This window comes from Schistocerca americana, chromosome 1 (genome assembly GCF_021461395.2).
Source record: "Schistocerca americana isolate TAMUIC-IGC-003095 chromosome 1, iqSchAmer2.1, whole genome shotgun sequence".
Classification (NCBI taxonomy): domain Eukaryota; kingdom Metazoa; phylum Arthropoda; class Insecta; order Orthoptera; family Acrididae; genus Schistocerca; species Schistocerca americana.
In genome coordinates, this window is record NC_060119.1 from 141,283,209 (window position 1) to 141,304,239 (window position 21,031).

The following is a 21,031-nucleotide window of genomic DNA, read 5'->3' on the forward strand; positions in this document are numbered from 1 at the left end:
AAATGCTACTTTTTCTAAATGTTTCGTCATCTGGAGCTCTCAGTTCCGTCACTTTCGTTTCTGGCCAGCTTATACCATAAATCTGGACGAAATCGGTGATGCCCACTAGGTGCGTCCCCTTGTAAGTGCTGTCAGTCTTAAATACTGGCTGAATATGATCTGGGTAATTTGCGCGTCATGGGTTATGCTGCCCAAGTTGTATACGCAGTTCCTAACAGTAATACCTGGCTTATTGCGTTACACCTTCAATGTAAGATTATACATCTTAATAAGCATATTATAACAACATTTCAAATTTTTAATTTCGGTCGATAATTATGTGAAATACTTAAAACCAAATTTTTGTTGCTCCTGAGAGCTATCAGAAATGCAACAGCGGATTTGATGTAGAACTGGAAATGTTTGGTGCTTGCATATCATGACATTTCTAGAGACCGAAAAACCTCCTCTTTAAGAATCAACATGGATACCGAAGACGGTGATGGTTTGAAACCCAGCGTGCTTCGTCCACGAGACCGAAAAAGTAGATACTGGTGTCGAGGTTGCTGCAGTGCTCCTTGACTTCCGAAAGGCGTTCGATGCAGTTTAAATAACTTACTGGATTAGGTAGGAAGTACCATTAGGTATTCGCGGATGACGCATTACGAGAATCAAAACTCTCCAACCCAGCAGCAGCAGCACAACTACAAGCTCTTACAACGACAACAGTAAGCCAAGCGTTACCATGACTGGAAGTGTCTGCATCTACAGCTACATGATTACTCAGCAATTCACAATTAAGTGCCTGGCAGAGGGCTCATTGAACCACCTTTAAGATACTTCTCTACCGTTCCATTCTTGAACAGCGCGCGGGAAAAACGAACAGCCGGCCGATGTGGCCGGTACTGACCGTCTAGGCATGGCTGAACTACAGACAACACGAGTCTTATAGCTCCTTCCTGGTGGAATGACTGGAACAGATCGGCTGTCGGAACCCCTCCGACTAATAAGCGCTGCTCAGGCATGGTTGCTTACATCTTTAGGCGGCTTTAGTGTCATCTCTGAACACTCAAGGGACTGCGTCTGTGATACAACATCTACAGTCAACGTATATCCTTAAAAGTTCTGTTAACCGGGGTGATGGAAAACATTTTTTGATGTTCATGTTCACCGAAGACTTTGAAATAATGCACATCGGATCACAAAAAGTTTTAATTCCAATTTTGTTGCCTCGGAGGGGGACATACAACGATACCACACTCGACCCGCCACCCAAAACCCCTGCGTGGCTGCTTTGAAATCTTCAATGGGAACCCCCGTTTTCTTTGCAGATTACGATTCTACGGGAAAATCTACACGCGTTTTGTTTGAAACATTTTCATCCTATCACCACAGATGGCTCTGTAATTGGAGGAATAGAAATGGGTACATGTCGTAACTGGTATGCGGTTCTTCTTGTCTCCAGCTGTTGTGGCGAACTCGATGTTCCCGATGGTTTTATACACTGTCTGTTTAGAACGGCGACGAATTCTCCTGTAAGGCATCGTGGCGGCGTTCAATGCAGTTGCCTGTACAGCAGCAGCAGCGCGAATGAGCCTCTGCGCGGCTCTCGCTCGCTTGTATAGTATATGCAGTAGCTTCGACTTGAAGATTTTGACAGTGCCAGCGGAACGTTATCCCGGACGCGTACACCGGGTTGTTCTAGGGCAGGCTGTTCCAACCGAGCTCCCGGGAGCCGGAGCGCGCTCCGGAGCGCTCACTGCGGCAGCTCGGAGCCCGCGTGGAGGGGGAAAGCGAACTCACTGCCCCCTGGCCGCATGCAGCCGTAATAATCCGTGCTCAATGACAGCTATGACTAGCCGCGGGAGCTCTGTACCTCTATTGGAGGATACCTTTCTATTCATTGAGAGGGATGGTCTTCCGCAGTGTCTTGTATGTCATAAAGTATTTAACTCTGCGAAGAGGTACAATATACAGAATTAAATACAGTCAGGTAGAAGGCGTTGCACGCAGAGAACTGGTAGCCAGGCTTAAGAACGACATACCAGTAGACGTATGTTTAAAAACGAATTCGTAATACGGAAGGTATCAAAACATGCAACATAGTTCGTGTTCTGTAATGCACCAAGAGGCACTGTGTGCTGAAACAGTAGAGCTAGGTGGCGTAATGAAAGATGTCGTGAACTGTGTGAATTTTGTGCGTCGTCAAAGGATTCCTGAAAGATGTGGAAGCGGAGTATGGGGATATATCTTACCACAGTACAGTTCGTTGGCTGAGTTGGGGAAAAGTTCTTGATGTTTTCTTTGCCATTAGTGAGGAAATACCCATTTTCTCGAAATGAAAGGGGAAGAAATGCGTTGTCTGAAAGATATAAAATGGATATCAGACCTGGCGTTCCTAGCTGACATAACTATGCATCTGAATAATTTAAATCTGTCATTGCAGGGCAAAGGGCAGCTAATCGTTGACATGCACGACCAGATCAAAGTGTTCATGGAAAAGTTACGTCTATTTGAGAGACAGATGAGTAATGGACATCTAACGTTCTTCAATCATCTTGCTTCTTTAAAACTACCTGATGGTACTACTTTCGGCGATTACCAAACAAAGTTAAAGCAGCTCATCACGTCGTTTGAAACACGATTCCGAGACCTCACTAGTTTGGAAATGGAACTTAAGGTATTCAGCACTCCTTTTACAGTTTCCACCGATGACTTGTCATCGTCGCTTCAATTGGAGATTATTGATTTGCAAAATTCAACTTTGTTGAAAGAGAGGTACTACATCACGTTGTATTTGTCACGATGGTAGTATTCATTACAGAAAAAACATTTCCCAAACTTCACAACAATGCCGCTCAGATCATGTGCATGTTTGGATCTACGTTTTGATGTGAGCAGCTTTTCTGAGCAATGAAAACAGTTATAAAGTAAGGAACGATCGCTTCTTCAGGATGCAACAATGAAGGCCATCCTCCGCATTAACGCTGCGAACACTTTGACGCCTGATATTTCCGATCTTGCAATGAAAAGAAAATTTCAAACTACAGAGGCCCAATAAATTTAGTATGCAATTTCTTGTAAAACATTTGTTTCTTATTTATTTCCTGAAGATCGTATTTCCTGGTGTAGCACGTCACCACGTCTTAGCAGCTAAGAGTGTGAGGTTGTCGATCTTGTAAGACGCAGCTGGCACATCAAAACCCTTGCCTTGCCGCCTGCCTCAGCCAGCCGTGCCACGTGCTGGCGTGCCGGCCCACTTGACTGGTCACAGCGAGAGACGAGGCTCCCTGGAGCAGGGAGCGCTCCGCGGCTCACAGCGGAGCCCACGAGCTGGAACAGACTGTTCTAGGGTGTGCGCGTCCGCTGGCGCGCCGCCACGATTGCGTCAGACAGCCGCAGCTGCGCGAGGTCGGCAAGGTCAGGCGTTAATAGTACAAAACTGTTGCCTCCTTGAGCCCCCCGGCTGACGCTACAGATCAGTTTGCATACAGATGAATTTATTTATGAAAATACAAAGTACAGTCACCAACAAACTTTACATACTCCATTACCTTTAACCCAAATAAATACAGACTCATTATCAGATATTTTTCTCTCATTACGAGTATACAAAGACAACGCAGAAGGAGACATATAAGCAGATTTACCAAAGTCCTTATTAGCAAGTTCTGCCATGTGGTAGGAACGATAGGCAATAATGTCTCTATCAACAAAACTTTCAAGTCCAGGAACACTAGGTACTCCTGTACCTCCATGTACAATGGCTACAGTGAGCCAACCATTACCATGATCGAAAGTATCGTTAATGTCAATACTAAAATTGAGTCTGCAACCACAGGAAACACAAGGTCCGTCGAGAAGTGCAGTAGCAGCAACACTCTTAACTGGTATGCGGTTCTTCTTGTCTCCAGCTGTTGTGGCGAACTCGATGTTCTCGATGGTTTTATACACTGTCTGTTTAGAACTGTATCATTTCTGTGACACTCTCTCCTATTTTCGCGATAATACAAAACGTGCTGCCTTTCTTTGAACTTTTTCGATGTACTCCGTCAGTCCTATCTGGTAAGGATCCCCCACTGCGCAGCAGTATTCTAAAAGAGGACGGGAAAGCGTAGTGTAGGCAGTCTCCTTACTAGGTCTGTTACATTTTCTAAGTGTCCTGCCAATAAAACGCAGTCTTTGGTTAGCCTTCCCCACAACATTTTCTATATGTTTCTTACAATTTAAGTTGTTCGTAATTGTAATACCTAGGTACGTAGCTGAATTTACGGCATTTAGATTAGACTGATTTATCGTGTAACCAAAGTTTAACGGATTCCTTTTAGCACTCATGTGGATGACCTTACACTTTTCGTTATTTAGGAACAACTGCCACTTTTCGCACCGTTCAGATGTCTTTTCTAAATCGTTTTGCAGTTTGTTTTGATCTTCTGATGACTTTATTAGTCGATAAACGACAGCATCATCTGCAAACAACCGGAGACGGCTGCTCAGATTGTCTCCTAGATCGTTTATATAGATAAGGAATAACAGAGGGCCTATTACACTACCTTGGGGAACTCCAGAAATCACTTCTGTTTTACTCGATGACTTTCCGTCAATTACTACGAACTGTGACCTCTCTGACAGGAAATCACAAATCCAGTCAATATAACTGAAACGATATTCCATAAGCACGCAATTTCACTACAAGCCGCTTGTGTCGTACAGTGTCAAAAGCCTTCCGGAAATCCAGAAATACGGAATCGATCTGAAATCCCTTGCCAATAGCACTCAACACTTCATGTGAACAAAGAACTAGTTGTGTTTCACAGGAACGATGTTTTCTAAACCCATGTTGACTGTGTGTCAATAGACCGTTTTCTTCGAAGTAATTCATAATGTTCGAACTCAATACATGTTCCACAATCCTGCTGCATATCGACGTTAACGATATGGGCCTGTAATTTAGTGGATTACTCGTACTACCTTTCTTGAATGTTAGTGTCACCTGTACAAATTTCCAGTCTTTGCGTACGGGTCTTTCGTCGAGCGAACGGTTGTATATGATTGTCAAGTATGGAGCTAATGTATCAGCATACTCCGAAAGGAACCTAATTGGTATACAGTCTGGACCAGAAGATTGCCAGTCTTGGGAATTTTGCGTCTGTTTAAATTTGGCATGTTTGTTTCGTTGTATCTGCAACAGTGTTCTAACCCAGAGTGTACCAAGGAGGATCAGCTCCGTCGTTTGTTAATTTATTTGGTATAAATCTCTCAATTGCTGCCGATACTATTTCTCTGAATCTAAGCCACATCTGATCTACACTTATATTATTAATTTGGAATGAGTGGAGATTGTCTCTCAGGAAAACGTCAAGTGAATTTTTATCTGCTTTTTTGAATAGGTATATTTTTCGCTTATTTTTCGAGGATTCGGGGATTACAGTATTCAGTCTCGCTACGACAACCCTGTGTTCACTAATCCCTGAATCTGTTCTGATGCTCGTTATTAACTCAGGATTATTTGTTGCTAAGAGGTCAAGTGTGTTTTCACAACGGTTTACTATTCGCATGGGCTCATGAACTAACTGCTCGAATTAATTTTCAGAGAATGTGTTTAGCACAATTTCGGATGATATTTTATGCATACCACCGGAATTAAACATGTATATTCAGAAACATATCGAGGGTAAATTAAAGCCACCACCAACTATTGTCGTATGAGTCAGGTACATGTTTGAAATCAAACTCAAGTTTTCTTTGAACCTTTCAGCAACTGTATTATCTGAATTGGGAGGTCGGTAAAAGGATCCAATTATTATTTTATTCCGGTTGCCAACAATGACCTCTGCCCATACTAACTCACACAAAGTATCTACTTCAACTTCGCGACAAGTAAAACTACTTCTAACAGGAACAAACACGCCACCGCCAACCGTGTTTAGCCTATCCTTTCGGAACACCGTTCCGTGTTTCCCTATCCCTGTTAATACATGCCGGTAAAACGAATATCGCACTATACTAATATGGGACCGCCCTATGGAATGGACACGTAAAAGTCAACTTTAAAAGTAATTTTGTTTATAACGGGAAACAAACAGACGTTTTCTTTCGACACTGGGCATCGCATAAAAGACGTGGTGAGCAGCATTTGCTTTGGCAGACTAGCTACACATAGCAAAGACGAAATTGCAAATGCATGCCGAAACATCAGAGAAAATGCGCCTGAAAGCTCCTAGGAGAGATACACAATATTCTACTGCCATCTAAAAGCTTGCTGGTAACGTGACCACTTTTACAAGTAACTTATTAGGCGTGACCCAGTACATCACTTATTCTACAGTTCCTCTCATTTAATAACCAAAGAAACAAAAAGGAAACTTAGTTTTCACAAACTCTGTTGTCTACAGTAAGGCCTCTTCCAATTGGGGTGTGCCGCGTCTCCGTGGAGTACCACAGTTACTCCCGCTGACGATGAAATTACCCCTTTCTGTAACCCGTTGCGTAGTGGCTAATAGGTATGCGATCGATTAGGACATTTTGCATGATGATCTTGCTGAAGGTGACGAGGAGCTCTTCCATTACCATGAGATTCGCGGTACAGAAAGCTCATGTCGGTGTATTCTGCAAACGTGTACTCAACCACGCAGCTCTAACTCTGAGGCAGTTTAAACAAACTTGAAACAGGCCAGAGGGGTAGGACAGACGTCAAATGCCGTCAGCCGATTCGACGTAAGCACCCTCGATCATTACTACCCTGTTGCATACCTACCTAGCAAACATGTTTTCAAACGGCTCTAGCACGGAAATGGTACGTTTTCGGAGATGGGTTCCAGTTCTAAATATTGTCTACTCAGTCCCCTGGAAGTTTGTAACGGGAGTTTCCGAATAGGCTATATATTGGACAATGGACAACGTTGCCCAGAAATAAATTGAAATAGCTCCAATACCCTAGATTCGACCAAGGTTTTCGGACAGTTTTCCTTGGTTATCAGGCGAATGCCAGAACTGTAAATCTCTTCCCTAAATGTTGCCACTTGGTATCTTTTCTGTCACACAGCTAGCCTGCCTGCTAGAATATTTGGCTGAAATGGATAAAGTTCCACAATAGCTCGCTCGCTCTAGTCAGCATCGAATGGAGAAGTGCGTAAAATATTAATTTTTATTATTTATTCATTTATTTAATCTGATCTGATTAGTCTCTGTAAGTCCATCTTAAATAGATGGGCCGGCCGGAGTGGTCGAGCGGTTCTAGGCGCTTCAGTCTGGAAACGCGCGACCGCTACGGTCGGAGGTTCGAATCCTGCCTCGGGCACGGATGTGTGTGATGTCCTTAGATTAGTTAGGTTTAAGTAATTCTAAGTTCTACGGGACTGATGACCTCAGCAGTTAAGTTCTATAGTGCTCAGAGCCATTTGAACCATTTTTTAAAGAGATGGTTGCGAGACTTCGGCTCTTCAATATAATATGAAAAATTAAAACACCTTCAGCTCTCTAAATTATCAGTAGTTATTCTATTTGAGCAGCCAGTTTCGGGGCTACATTGCGCCATCTTCAGGCCCCTGACCAACGTGTAGGAAGCATCCCACTTCTGGCCAGCATTCAGTGAATGGTATCCATAGATTACTTCGTAACACAGCAGTTCCTTCGATCAACACTTGCCAGCAGTTGAGAAACGGACGGGAAGAAATCCGATAAATTTTGGGTATACGATAAATCGCACTAATGTAAGGGCTGTCAATTCGACTAAATACCTAGGAATTACAATTTCGAGCAACTTAAATTGGAAAGACCACATAGATAATATTGTGGGGAAGGCGAAACAAAGACTGCGCTTTGTTGGCAGAACACTTAGATTACTTAGAAGATACGACAAACCCACTAAAGAGACAGCCTACATTACACTTGTCCGTCCTCTGCTAGAATATTGCTGCGCAGTATGGGATCCTTACCAGGTAGGATTGACGGAGGACATCGAAAAAGTGCAAAGATGGGCAGCTCGTTACGTGTTATCGCGCAGTAGGGGTGAGAGTGTCACTGATATGATACGCGAGTTGGGGTGGCAGTCACTGAAACGAAGGCGGTTTTCTTTGCGGCGAGATCTATTTACGAAATTTCAATCACCAACTTTCTCTTCCAAATGCGTAAATATTTTGTTGACACCCACCTACGTAGGGAGAAATGACCATCATAATAAAATAAGAGAAATCAGAGCTCGAAGGAAAAGATTTAGGTGTTCCTTTTTCCCACGCGCCATTCGAGAGTGGAATGGTAGAGAAGTAGTATGAAAATGGTTCGATGAACCCTCTGCCAGGCACTTAAGCGTGAATTGCAGAGTAACCGTATAGATGTAGATGTAGATGTAGAAGTGATGATCGAAGGGATCGCTGTATTACCAAGAAATCTGCGGGTATCAGTCACTGTATGCTGACCCCTACTTCGACTGGACCAGAGGTGGCATTCTTCCTACATGTCGATAAGGGGCGTGAAGATGGCGTGATGCAGCGCTAAACTGGTGCACAAGTAAAATAACTGGAAATTTAGACTGCCGAAGTTGTTTTAGATTCGTCACTTTTTATTTTACTCCGATTTGGGCCCATCAGCCCATCTCCTACACCAGACCAGGCTTTCACACGTACAGTATGTATTACATCATAGTTACCTCAGAAAATAAGAGTTTCAATATCACACCTAGTATTAAAATGACTTTAGTGTCTGATATGGCGGTGTGAGTAACTTATATTGAGTATTAACTAACAATACTGGCGTTACTTGTACTGTTACAGCTGCAGCCACTGATAGTAATAATAATAATAATAATAATAATAGCAATAATGACAATAACTGTGACATTTAGTGATACTACCAACAATATTACGATACTGTATGTCACAGCGTACATTACTTTGAGTTCGGAGCCGGCCACTACTTCCCAGTGAGCAGTGTTCATTGTTATCGGTTTGCTCTCTCTGTGTTGCAGGAAAAAGAAAATGCTGCGTAACCTGGTGGCGAGTGCCTCTCGCTCTCTGGTGTCTGTGGGCAGGAAGAGCCGTTTGGTGTCCACTCAGACTGGTGCAGCAACTCAGCAGGTACGGCCAACACTCCTACAACTCCAAGGCTTAGCCTCTGTTCTACATGTATGACAGTTAATCGCGCACTTGCTACTGATTGTTCAGCACGTGGGGCATCTCGCCACGTTCTTTCGTGAAGGCCCTGCTGTAGGTGGTTTGCTGTTCCTAATACTTTTTTTTGTATGAGACTACTGCCTTAATCAGTATAAGTAGAGATGTAAATGTTCATTATTTCACAATGTCTGGAAGTTCTTCACCGATGGCTTTGAAATTTTGATACGACGTTGCTTTCGAATACGCGTGTGTTCTTGTACTGGGTGTTCGGAAATTCCCGTTACAAACTTCTAGGACGTGTACAGGGATGTGATTACATAATATTTAGTATAGGAACTTGTGTCCGGAAACGTACCGTTTCCGTTCTACGACGATTTCAATTCATATGTGTAGCTCATCCACTTCTGCTTGAGGAATTAGGCGTGACGCACTGCATTTATTAGGCAACAATTCGAAAAGAACCGTAGCCAATCACCCATTTATCACTTAACCACATTTGTTTTAATAGTTAAACATGATGTGTTTACATTATTCCAATACTAAAAACAACCCAGAACACTGTACAGACAGAACAGTTTTGATGCATTACAACAGCGGCTCGATGTCGCTACCACCAACGTTGTCACAGACATTGTACACTCGGAGCATGTCCTGTACACACACCTCATCCCACCTGAGGTCTCCACAGTGTCCAGTGCAGCGGCCAGCACTCGCGCCAGCAGATCACCCTCTGTATCTGTAGGAGACTCGTAAATTAAAATTTGCTTACAATCTCGCAAGAAGTGGTTCATAGGAGTTAAATCCCGCGGTCACGGCGGCCACGCATTTGGACCACTTCGGTCTATATTCTTTCACCATATCGTCTGTTGAAGAGCGAGGTGGAGCAAATTCACGCTAAAGCCACGTCGTTTCCTGAAGGACTATCAATGGCATAGCTTCCAAGAAGGGGTGCAGTACGTCTCGTAGGAAGATCAAGGATGAAGGACCAGTTAGCTTGAGTGGAAGCAGATGTGGACGCGTTACACATCTGAACTGTTACCATTGACATGGGTTCCTATTCAAAATATTATGTACCCACTCCCCTCTGCAACTCCTACAAGTTTGTAACAGGAATTTCCGAACACCCTATATACCTGCTGAGCGTCTTCTCTTGAACGTAAATACATTTATAAAATACACACATCAAAAAAAGTTTTGTATCACCCTGGTTCCCAGAACTCCTGATGATATTGTATTACAGACACAGTCCCTTTCACTGTTCAGAGATGTCCGTAAACCCGCCCAAAGATGTAAACAACCATGCATGTGCAGCGTCTATTAGACAGAGGGGGCCCGACAGCCCATCAGTTCCAGTCATTCCACCAGGAAGGACGTACACGGCTCGTGTCGTCTGTAGTTCAACCATGCCTAGACGGTCAATACCGCAGTTCGATCTCGTCCGCATTGTTACTTTGAGCCAGGAAGGGCTCTCAACAATGGAAGTGTCCAGGCGTCTCGGAGTGAATCAAAGCAATGTTGTTCGGTCATGGAGGAGATACAGACAGACAGGAACGGTCCATGACATGCTTCCCTCAGGCCGCCCAAAGGCTACTTTCGCAGTGGATGACCGACGAGTGTCGCATATGTCTTCAACCACACAATCTTCGGAGATATGTTTGGAGGCAACCTGATCAGGCTGAACGCCTTAGACACACTGTCCAGCGAGTGCAGCAAGGTGGATGTTCCCCGATGTTTTGGGGTGGCATTATGTGGGGGCCGACATACGCCGCTGGTCGTCACGGAAGGTGCCGTTAAGGCTGTGCGATACGTGAATTCCGTCCTCCGACCGATAGTGCAACCGTATCGGCAACATATTGGCGAGGCATTCGTATTCATGGACGACAATTCGCGCCCCCACCGTGCACATCTTGTGAGTGACTCCCTTCAGGATAACGACATTGCTTGACTTAAGTGGCCAGCATGTTCTCCAGACCCTATCGAACATGCCTAGGATAGATTGAAAAGGGCTGTTAATGGTCGACATGACTCACCAACCACTCTGAGGGATCTACGTCGAATCGCCGTTGAGGAGTGGGACAATCTGGACCAACAGTGCGTTGATGAACTTGCGGATAGTATGCCACGACGAATACAGGCATGCATCAGTGAAAGAGGACGTGCTACTGGGCATTAGAGGTACTGGTGTGTACAGCAATGTGGACCACCATCTCTGAAGGTCTCGCTGTATGGTGGTACAACATGTAATGTGTGGTTTTCATGAGTAGTAAAAAGGGCGTAAATGATGTTTATGTTGAATTCTATTCCAGTTTTTTTACGGGTTCCAGAACTCTCGGAACCGAGGTGATGCAAAACTTTTTTTGATATGTGTATAATAGCGAACACCGAAACATTGTTAGCAAAAATCTTGAAAAGCTCTTGACTGATTTACTTGAAACATATCTATATGAATCGACAAGGAAAGAGATGCTGAGAGAGAGGGAGTAGGGGGGAATGGAGTAAGAGGAGGAAAGTGATCTACAGTGAGAGGTGGTCGGAAGTGATGGACAGAGACAGGGGAAGGAGAAGGAGATGAAGAGGAAGGGGAGAGGAGATGGACAGAGGCAGGGGGTAGGAGGAGATTAGGACATATATCCGAGTACCATACATAATTAGCTACTGCAAAGCATAGCCTAGTACATAATGAGTTGAAACTTGAATACGTTAAATTGTATCTTTGACAAAATGTAAATGGCAAAATAAATTGTAACTCACTCAGGACGGATAGTTATTGAAAGTCTGTTGACAATGGTTATGATTTATTTAGAAAGAGACTGAACTTCTTTCTTCATGCATCTGAATCTCCATTGAAACCAACAAAAAATACTAAACTGTATCGTAAATATTGATTAGCAATAATTCGTTAGCTATAACGTTAAGGATAAAGCCAGTCTTTTCGTAACACTCACCAAAACATGTTTTTTTTATTATCTCTGAATATAAAACGGGAACTCCGCTGCGTGTAACAAAGCGTCATTTCTTGTCAGTATGAAGGTTAGAAAGACAGCGATATTACTTTTCGAGTTCCTCTTCGAAATAGGAGTCAGCGAGCAAAAATATATGCGATGGCAGAGATTTAAATTACCTGCGATGCATCTCTGATGTAGCCAGCACACACTAATAGACCACAGGCATAATTCATAGTATTCTATGCTTTATTTGACTTTGTCGTTACAAAGCCCACAATGGGAAAAGACTTTCTGCTTGTAAACATCTCTGACACCGTTATAGTTTTATCACTTTCTTGTCACTAATAATTGTAAAATTATTTCCTTTTAAAATATCTCTTTTGCGGAAGGCCTTACTAAAATTATATTTTTAGAGTGATTTTTATATGCAACATTTCTTATTTTTTGAGAGGGGTGTTATGCTTCTTTAGTAACAATCTTTGACTTAGTATTAGGGAAAACCGTAAGCGCTATCTCTGGATAGACACACATGTCAACCGTTACTGAGTCGTAAAACACAAGGTAATCTCGTACAATACAAAACAATTCCTTGTATGCAATTAAACTGAATAAAGTTACGCCAGTAAAAAGAAGTGAATTTTTGAAGCGCAGCTTTGCATAATGTAGACAATTATTTATGGATATTATTTTAAAGAGTGCAGTTGTAACATGTACAAAGATGGTTATTTTAGAGTCTTGCACATTTATGTATTTGAGGAGAGTGCTTTTCAGTTCTGATTGCTGGCTAAAATTTAGATAGTCACTCGTTAATTTTTATAATTACTTGGTCAAAAATACTTGGAATGGAACTCAACTCAGGCTGAAGTGTATGGCTACTGTCCCATGCCATATGTTTGTTTGATAGGAACCTGAGCAGCTGGCTCATATCCCAACTGCTCTGTAACTTTGGGGGAGACTGAAGTGCCACATAAATGCTATCCATGAGTGATTCCTTATTCACACATTTCCTTGTACACTCTATACTTTTTAACTGATTTTATCACTTCCAAAATGATATTGCGCCATATGACAAAATGTAGACCTACAGTTTCTCTTAAGCTTTAAAGTTCCATCTGTACTTGCATTAGTCAGGCCTTCTGCCGAGACTGAACTTCTGCCAAGCCGCTAATCACTGCTTCTTTAATTTTATTGTCAGTTTCTACATTTTTTAGAAGTTGTTAGTCAGTCTTTCTCCTCTCATTCATTAAATTTTGTGTGACCTACTATACTAATTTGTTTGTCCTTCTCAGTAGACCATTTAGACAATTCGTTATCCATGTGATATGTATGTGCATCAAAGTGCCCCATTAAAACTCTTTCCTGTTCAACTGAAGTATTGTTTACTTTTTCTGATAATTTGCAGACAGTTCCTTCTACCCCCGTCTGCGCTTGGATAATTTCAGAAACTTCACGTGATAACTGACGATAAGTTCTGTTACCCCTGTCTGCGCCTGGCTGATTTTATAAACTTCACCTGATATCCTAATTTGTGCTGATCAACTTTCAGCTACGCATGTTGGTACAATAGTCACTGTTGTGATCAAAAGATCTATTTTTCTAACATTTACAACATCTGATCGATAGTTTCAGTTATTTAAACACCCAATTTCAGCTTCCGCGCCGTTCTCAACGTTACTTAGTCTGGTTGCTTCCATCTTTTGCTCTTTGGAACCTTTGCCGTACCTAAAAAAGTCGTTGTTTAATATTGTTATTAAATCTTCAAAAGTGGCTGGCCAACTTACTTCATATTTTTACACGATACTCTCTGACAGATATAGACTGACAATTTTTTAAACAACAATGTACAGGTTTTCTCTTGAAACAAACTGCGAGAAAGAAAATGCTGTGCTACGTTGTGCTGTGAATGTATGTGGTTTCGCTTTTTCTTACAGTCAGTTTTAACTACAATACCACGACTATTAAACCTTTAGAAAAATGGTTCTCTTATGTATATATTCTTTCTTTCTTTCTATATATATATATATATATATATATATATATATATATATATATATATATATATATATATATATATATCAAAAAGTGCATACGCAGCTATGTACTGATTTTTCTTTCTGACAGTTTTCACAGATAACAGGAAAGTTGTATTTATGGGTTATGGGTTTATGATTACACTACTGTTATGGTATCTGAATCATCCGAAACTTCGTAATCCTATTGAAACTACGCTAAATACTGTCAATGAAGCTACTATCCTCACATATCAAGCAGCAGGAAAAGTCTCTCAACCTCATATACCCAACCAATTTACCCATTCATTTTTAGTGGCTTTAGTTCCAACTCAAATGATTCATTGGGAATAACAATAAACAAGGGTCAAGATTAGAGAGAGGAGGAAGAGGACATGGACAGAAAGGAGGGAGGAAACTGATATAGAGAGAGGGAAGAAGATGGACAGAGCGGAGAAGGATATTAGGATATATATCCAATTGCCATACGTATTTAGCGACTACAAAGCATTCCTGGTTTGCTAGTAGTAAATAAAGTCAACAGCTTCTCTTTTTTTCTTCATTAAATTAATTAATTATTCTAATTTTCAGATGTACACACATAATAGCGTCTAATATAAAGCGGCAACCTAGTTATGTTTTGCATCCTTGAACATCCTACTACACCACAATCTTGTCCCCACAAAAATACTAAAAACTAAAACTTCGCTACTAAGGAAATTTATCAAACCTATTAGCTGAATTTTGAATTTATCAAACCTATTTGCTGAATTTTGAATACTAGAGTATTATTTTCTTTAAAACTCGTCTGGCTCGCTCTACCAATGCTGGTCTCACTTAGAAAGTTTGTTTGCACATCTTGCTTCTGGCAGTTTTCAGTTAATAAACTGTTTTTATTTTTTTATGCTCCAGCATGCCAGAGTTTTGTTCATGAAACAAAGAAAAGGCAACATTCACAGATATAAAAAAGTCATAATTTTTTTTACAACTGTTGTATTTCACTTTGCCTTATTGCAAAAATTTAACACGTAGTTCATGTTTCTGTTTACTGTCCTGTAACATCCAGAGCCACTTGTAATATATTATTTGCTGAATACGTAGTGAACTGAAAAGTGAAATTTTATCTTTGACTGAATAAAAAGAGCAAATTAAATTCTAACACTCTGAGGAATGAAAGTTATTGAAAGTCTCTTCGTAATGGTTGCGATTTTGATAGAAAGACATAGCGTATTAAAATGAGGGTCTTTCGTTATGCATCTGCTCTGCCTCTTCATTGAGATCAACAACAAACGCTAAACTGTACTGCAAACGAAACTTCCTGGCAGATTAAAACTGAGTGCCGGACCGAGACTCAAACTCGGGACCTTTGTCTTTTGAGGAATTAAGGCTGTGAGGACGGGTCGTGAGTCGTGCTTGGGCAGCTCTGTCGGTAGAGCACTTGCCCGCGAAAGGCGAAGATCCCGTGTTCGAGTCTCGTTTCGGCACACGGTTTTAATCTGCAAGCAAGTTTCATATCAGCTCACATTCCGCTGCAGAGTGAAAATTTCATTCTGTACTGTAAACGTTCGTCAGCATTAATGTCAATGATAAAACATTATGGGCAGCGCGTTTTGTAATATTCACCAGGAATGATTCTTTTTTTATTGTCTCCGAACATACAACAGCCACTTAATTGCGGATAAGAAATATTCTCATCTTGCCTATAGGCCTATATTGTCTCAAAAAACAATGATATTATTTTCATCTTCCTCTCTGAAATCGTAGTCTGCGAGCAAAAATGTTTGCGATGGCAGATACTCAAATTATCTGTGTTGCGTCTCTGATACATCAAACATACACTACTAGCCCCGTGACATAATTTACTTTATCGTAAAGCATGAATATTGATTGATTGAGATTCAGCACATTTCACTTCTCTGGACTCTGATTGAGAATAACTACGCTGAAAACTTGTACAGTGCAGTGTTTTTGGCGTTATGGATGAATGTTTCGTTGTTATGAATGAATATCAAAGTCAAGGGAAGAGTTAGTATGAAGCTCATCGTCGGCGCTTAGTCCACCCCTCTCAAACAGGATCAAGTATCTCTCTTCAATTTTTTAGCGCCTACACCGCCCCCCATTACCAAAAATAATTATTACTAGTTGCTTCACGGATTGTTTGACCAACCTGTCCCTTCCTTTAGTCGTACCGTAAACATATTTCCTTACCCCTTCACTAGTATTGAAGCTTCGGAAACCATCTGTAGCTTCCGTTCGGAACCGTGCGACTGCTTCGACAGGTTCGAATCCTGCCTTGGGCATGGATGTGTGTGATGTCCTTTGGTTAGTTAGGTTTAAGTAGTTCTAAGTTCTAGGGGACTGATGACCTCAGATATTAAGTCCCATAGTGCTCAGAGCCATTTGAACCATTTTGAACCATCTGTAGCGCCACATTTCAAAAGCTTCTATTCTGTCTGTAATGTTTATCGTCCTCTTTCACTTTCGTTTGAGGCTACACTCCAGACAAATTCTTTCAGAAAAAGACTTCTTAACGTTTAAATTTGTATTTGGTGGTAATCATTTGTCTTTCCGAGAAAAGTTTTCCTTAGCATTTCTCTTCACTTTTGCAGTCGTCAGTTATTTTATTGCCCAAGGAGCAAAACTTTTCTGTTATTTTTAGTGTCTTATTTTCTAATCTAATTCCCCTAGCTTCACCGAATGGTCTCAGTTAACTGTGTGTTATTTCTGCTGATGCTCATTTTATGAACTTCTTGAAGAAATTTTATTCTGTTCATCTTATCTTCTAAGTCCTTTGCCGCCGTTACAGAGTTAAAATGTCATTTCTTCTCCCTAAACTGTAATTCCTTTTTCAAATTTCTCCTTTCTTTAGTGCTTGGTTTAAGCAGACATCAAATGGCGTGCCCCTATGTCGTTACTCCATTAGCTTGATCTTTTACCCAGTATGTTGGAGGATAATGTGTTAATCAGAAACTTCATGTCATTATCTCTCCTTCTGATGACTGGATACTGACCTGGGGATGAAAGTTTCTTCAACCATTAGGACTCGCCCGTAACACCAGCATTTATTACTGACTTTAGCTACATATGCGATTTTTAACGCATCTAAAGGATGCAAATAGAGAAACACCATGTTAAACTATTTAGATACCAACCGTAACCGTTCTGAGGACAGGAATCGTGCCACTAACACTAAGTCGAAGGTCTGATTGAAGTGATTTTCTGATGAAAGTCTAGGAACTGACTGAAAAAGATGTGTTAGTCTTGCAACAGCAAGTTGGAGGATATTAATGGGAAATCCCAGGTATAGTTATTTGCAGAGTGGACAAAATAAAAACTGGCCCAGAAAACGTTTCGCGTAGCTTAAGACAATTAATCCAATTTCCAGATGCAAGTGATTTCAGCTGTGTTGTTTAACTTAAGGTGTGTGAAATATTTTCCAGGCCAGTTTTACTTTGTCATTTCCTGTCACATACGGCGTATGGTGGGTTGACAACAGAACACTTTTCTCTTCTTCAGTCTAACAACATAATACTCTTAAATAGGTTTTTAATGGAACTGGAATATGAAAAATCTTGAGAAAGTGGTTAAACGTGTTTTGATGTTGTTGATAAATGAAGAGATGTCGCTCACGATTCGTTGGTATATTAAGATACTGGTGACATTGATATAAAGTGTAAGATCACGGTGCTTTTTTGATTTGCAGAGAAAAATCCTCATCTAGTGTGGTCTGATCCAGTGTTCGGAGATATTGTGGGTTACGTGAGGAAAAAGTATGAAGCATCAGACGTGCGATCTCACCTGGCGGAATATCTTAGATAAGGTTGTCCGTTTTCATGGAAATGTGGGACTATGAAACCAAGAATGGACTTCAGCGAATTGAAGTGTTACAAGGAGAGCGTGCAGCTTAAACTGAGTTGTCCAAGTAGCTGAAGATGGAGTGATCTTCTTTATGAGAGCTGATACAATTGACATGATGATGAATGTAGGGCAGACATCAGAGTTTCCCGAGTGGATGGGTACATTCCGCAGGATGGCTGTTAGAAACCTTCATCTATTGGCTTCTAGTGATGACGAGCGTTCGTTAACAGGGCACATACATTTAATTCAGCTGTAAGTTAAGAATTTATGGTTTCTATGTCCAGCTGTATGTGGGGTGGGATTTGTTGCATGTACTATGTATGGCCCAAGGGAAACATGCGCGAGGGTAGTTTCCGTATGATGTAAATTTGGAGTTAAGTCATTATGCGAAAACATCTGCGTAGTTGCGGATGGGAACTCAGGGTTCAACATTAAGACTCTGTAGTAAGTCTCCTTTGTAATGAGTTGGTGATTATTAGAAGCAGTTTCGGTGATGAAGTGGCCTTAGTGAGTGGGCATCATTTAACGTTTTCAAGAGTTTTAGGACTAACGTAAGTTTACAGTACTGTGTACTATAACGTGGGATAATGAAGAAGTAATAATAATACTCGCGACAAAATAGTAATCTGTTTGTCTTATGCTGTGTGCAGCACCCAAAACCTTTGGCGACGGTGGACGGTGAACTGGTATCGCTACAGCTGCCCTCTGGGGAGCACCACAAGTTTCCCATCATGTGGCTCAGGGACAACTGCCAGTGCCCCAAGTGCTTCAACAGCCAGCAGATGTCGCGCATCATCTACTGGGACGAGCTGGACACCAACGTCAAGCCTGCTGACATACAGGTAAGTCTCAATCCCTTGTCCCCTGGATCGGTATTAACGCCAGTTCTCTAGACATTATGAACTGTTTTATAATAAATGAAAAGCACCAGTTTGCTTATGTTCTACAATATTACTTTTATTGTTAACCGGTTTTCGGCTTACAAGGCCATCTTCATACATTTACTGAGTATTATCACCAAAGAAGTTACAATGTTTGCAAACAACATTGGAAGAGAAGTAACACGCCAAGACTGAAGTAGAAACATACAGTAAGTAACATCTTTAACAGTGTGGTGGTAATGCAATGAAAAAGTAAAAATTGAACAGTACATAAATAACAATGGAGTAGACAAGAAAACCTTTAGCACAAAATAGGAATAACATGCCTTCATAACAGTTTCTATTAATAAACAGAACTAATAAAATAAAGTAAAATTAGTACTAGACAAGGCTACATCAGGAGGTATGAAACATGGAGAGTGATGCACAAACCAATCAAAAGAAGAGACAATTATTAATGTAACTACAGAATACACAAGGAACTTAAGCAATATCAATCAGATAAACAGAAATAAATAAATGCAGGAAAATAGAGATGTTTGAGGGAACCTACAGTAAGTGCAATCTTTGAGAGTGCGGTGGTACCGCATTTTAACATTAACAATATAATGTGGTCCAACCAAAACATTCGTACCTCTTTACGTACTACACGAATGTGTAATGAAAATGGGGGTTCCTATTTTTGAAAAACGCAGTTGTTATCCGTTTGACCTATGGCAGCACCATCTAACGGGCCAACCATAGCGCCATCTGGTTTCCCCCATCAAGCTAGACAAGTTTCGTCCTTTGCAGTTTTTCGTTTGGCGCTTATTTCGTGAGGTATATGGCCCAGTCACGATCAATGGACCACCCTGTATAAATAAACTGGAGAAGATTAAAGCATGGGAGGCATTCATTTCATGGAGGCAAACGTGCTTCATAGAAGAGGATATCTGGTGTGCCATGACAAACTGAATATATAACACATTTTCAGTGTCATTAAACGACTAAGTAGACAAAAAATGTTTCATTTCATTGATATTTTGAGCAAGGCCATCAAAGATATTTTAAAGCAGTCGTGGTAATTGCCCCTCTGTGCTGGTAATGTATTCTGCAAATTCGTCACACACACCATTCACATTTCTTGCTGCTTGCGTTGGACCTGTTAACATTTAACGTAAACCACAAGTAGTCAGAGTGTCCTCAAATCTGTATTCATCTCAATCACGTACATAATTGTGAAACACACACCTGCTTCTTGTAATACGAGGGCTGTTTGGAAAGTAAGGTCCGATAGGGCGCGAAATGGAAACCACTGTCAAAATGTTTTATTTCCAACAGTTAGATATACTTTCCAGCTACTTCTCTACATAGTCGCTGCTCTGACTCGACATTGCATACGATCAAACACTTCCCATCTTCATTGACCCTGCAGAGCGCGGCCGAGAATTGTCATGAAGAAAACGCATGACAGCTCTGCTATGTGGGCTGCATGACATCAGGCGAAATCTCTCACCAGGCCTTCATACTAGGCAGGAGATAATGTTTTCTAAGCATCTTTACGTGCTCACTGTGCCCTCAGAGCAGAAAAAGAATGACGTGACACGATCAAAAGGGCACACAAGAGATACTGCCCAACTCCTCTGTGCAAAGCCTCGACAGGTTTTCACTGTGATTTCCATTTCGCGTCCTGTCGGGCATTACTTTCCGAATAGCCCCCATATCTTCAGGAATTCCTAGAGATTAATTCAGAAGACGATGGAAAAATTTCCAATCATTGAAAAGAATGCCAAAAGCACTTTCAGCAACGTTCGTCAAAGGAGCTCCGCGACATTCATAAATACGGAGATAGACTTCCCGTCATCCTGTATGTGGACCATCAACCTTCTCAACAATACTATTCAATAAGTTTGAACTGTGACTGGATATCTTCCTCTTTCTTACAGGCCGACGGAGAAAAGTTATGTGTGAAGTGGTCAGACGGCCACAGCAGCCAGTACACGCTGGAGTGGCTCCAGGACCGCAGCTTCCACCCGGAAGACCAGAAGAAGTGGCTGGAGGAGACCTACAGGCTGCCCAAGGCTGGCTGGAATGCCGAAAACTTCGAATCCATCCTCCAGAGATTCAAGTATAGCGACGTCGTAAACAGGTAGAAGCTACGTCGTGAAATGAAACAATTTCCAACATGACATCTTGGGTCGTCGGGTGTTTTGCCAGATATCAGCGTCGTACTTGCACGATATTTCGGTCACGTAGCTCGTAACCTTCAT

The 21,031-nt window shown here is 41.5% G+C and overlaps 1 protein-coding gene across 2 annotated transcripts in view; it reads left to right on the forward strand.

Moving 5' to 3' along the window:
• LOC124550997 (gamma-butyrobetaine dioxygenase-like) overlaps positions 1–21,031 on the forward strand; it is a 127,934-nt gene that overhangs the window by 86,643 nt on the left and 20,260 nt on the right. For both annotated transcript variants that reach the window (XM_047125843.1, XM_047125834.1), the window contains exons 2-4: positions 8,945–9,053; positions 18,552–18,743; positions 20,708–20,910. In XM_047125843.1, the coding sequence (XP_046981799.1) occupies positions 8,955–9,053; positions 18,552–18,743; positions 20,708–20,910 (494 nt within the window). In that variant the 5' untranslated portion in view covers positions 8,945–8,954. The remainder of the gene's footprint in view (positions 1–8,944; positions 9,054–18,551; positions 18,744–20,707; positions 20,911–21,031) is intronic.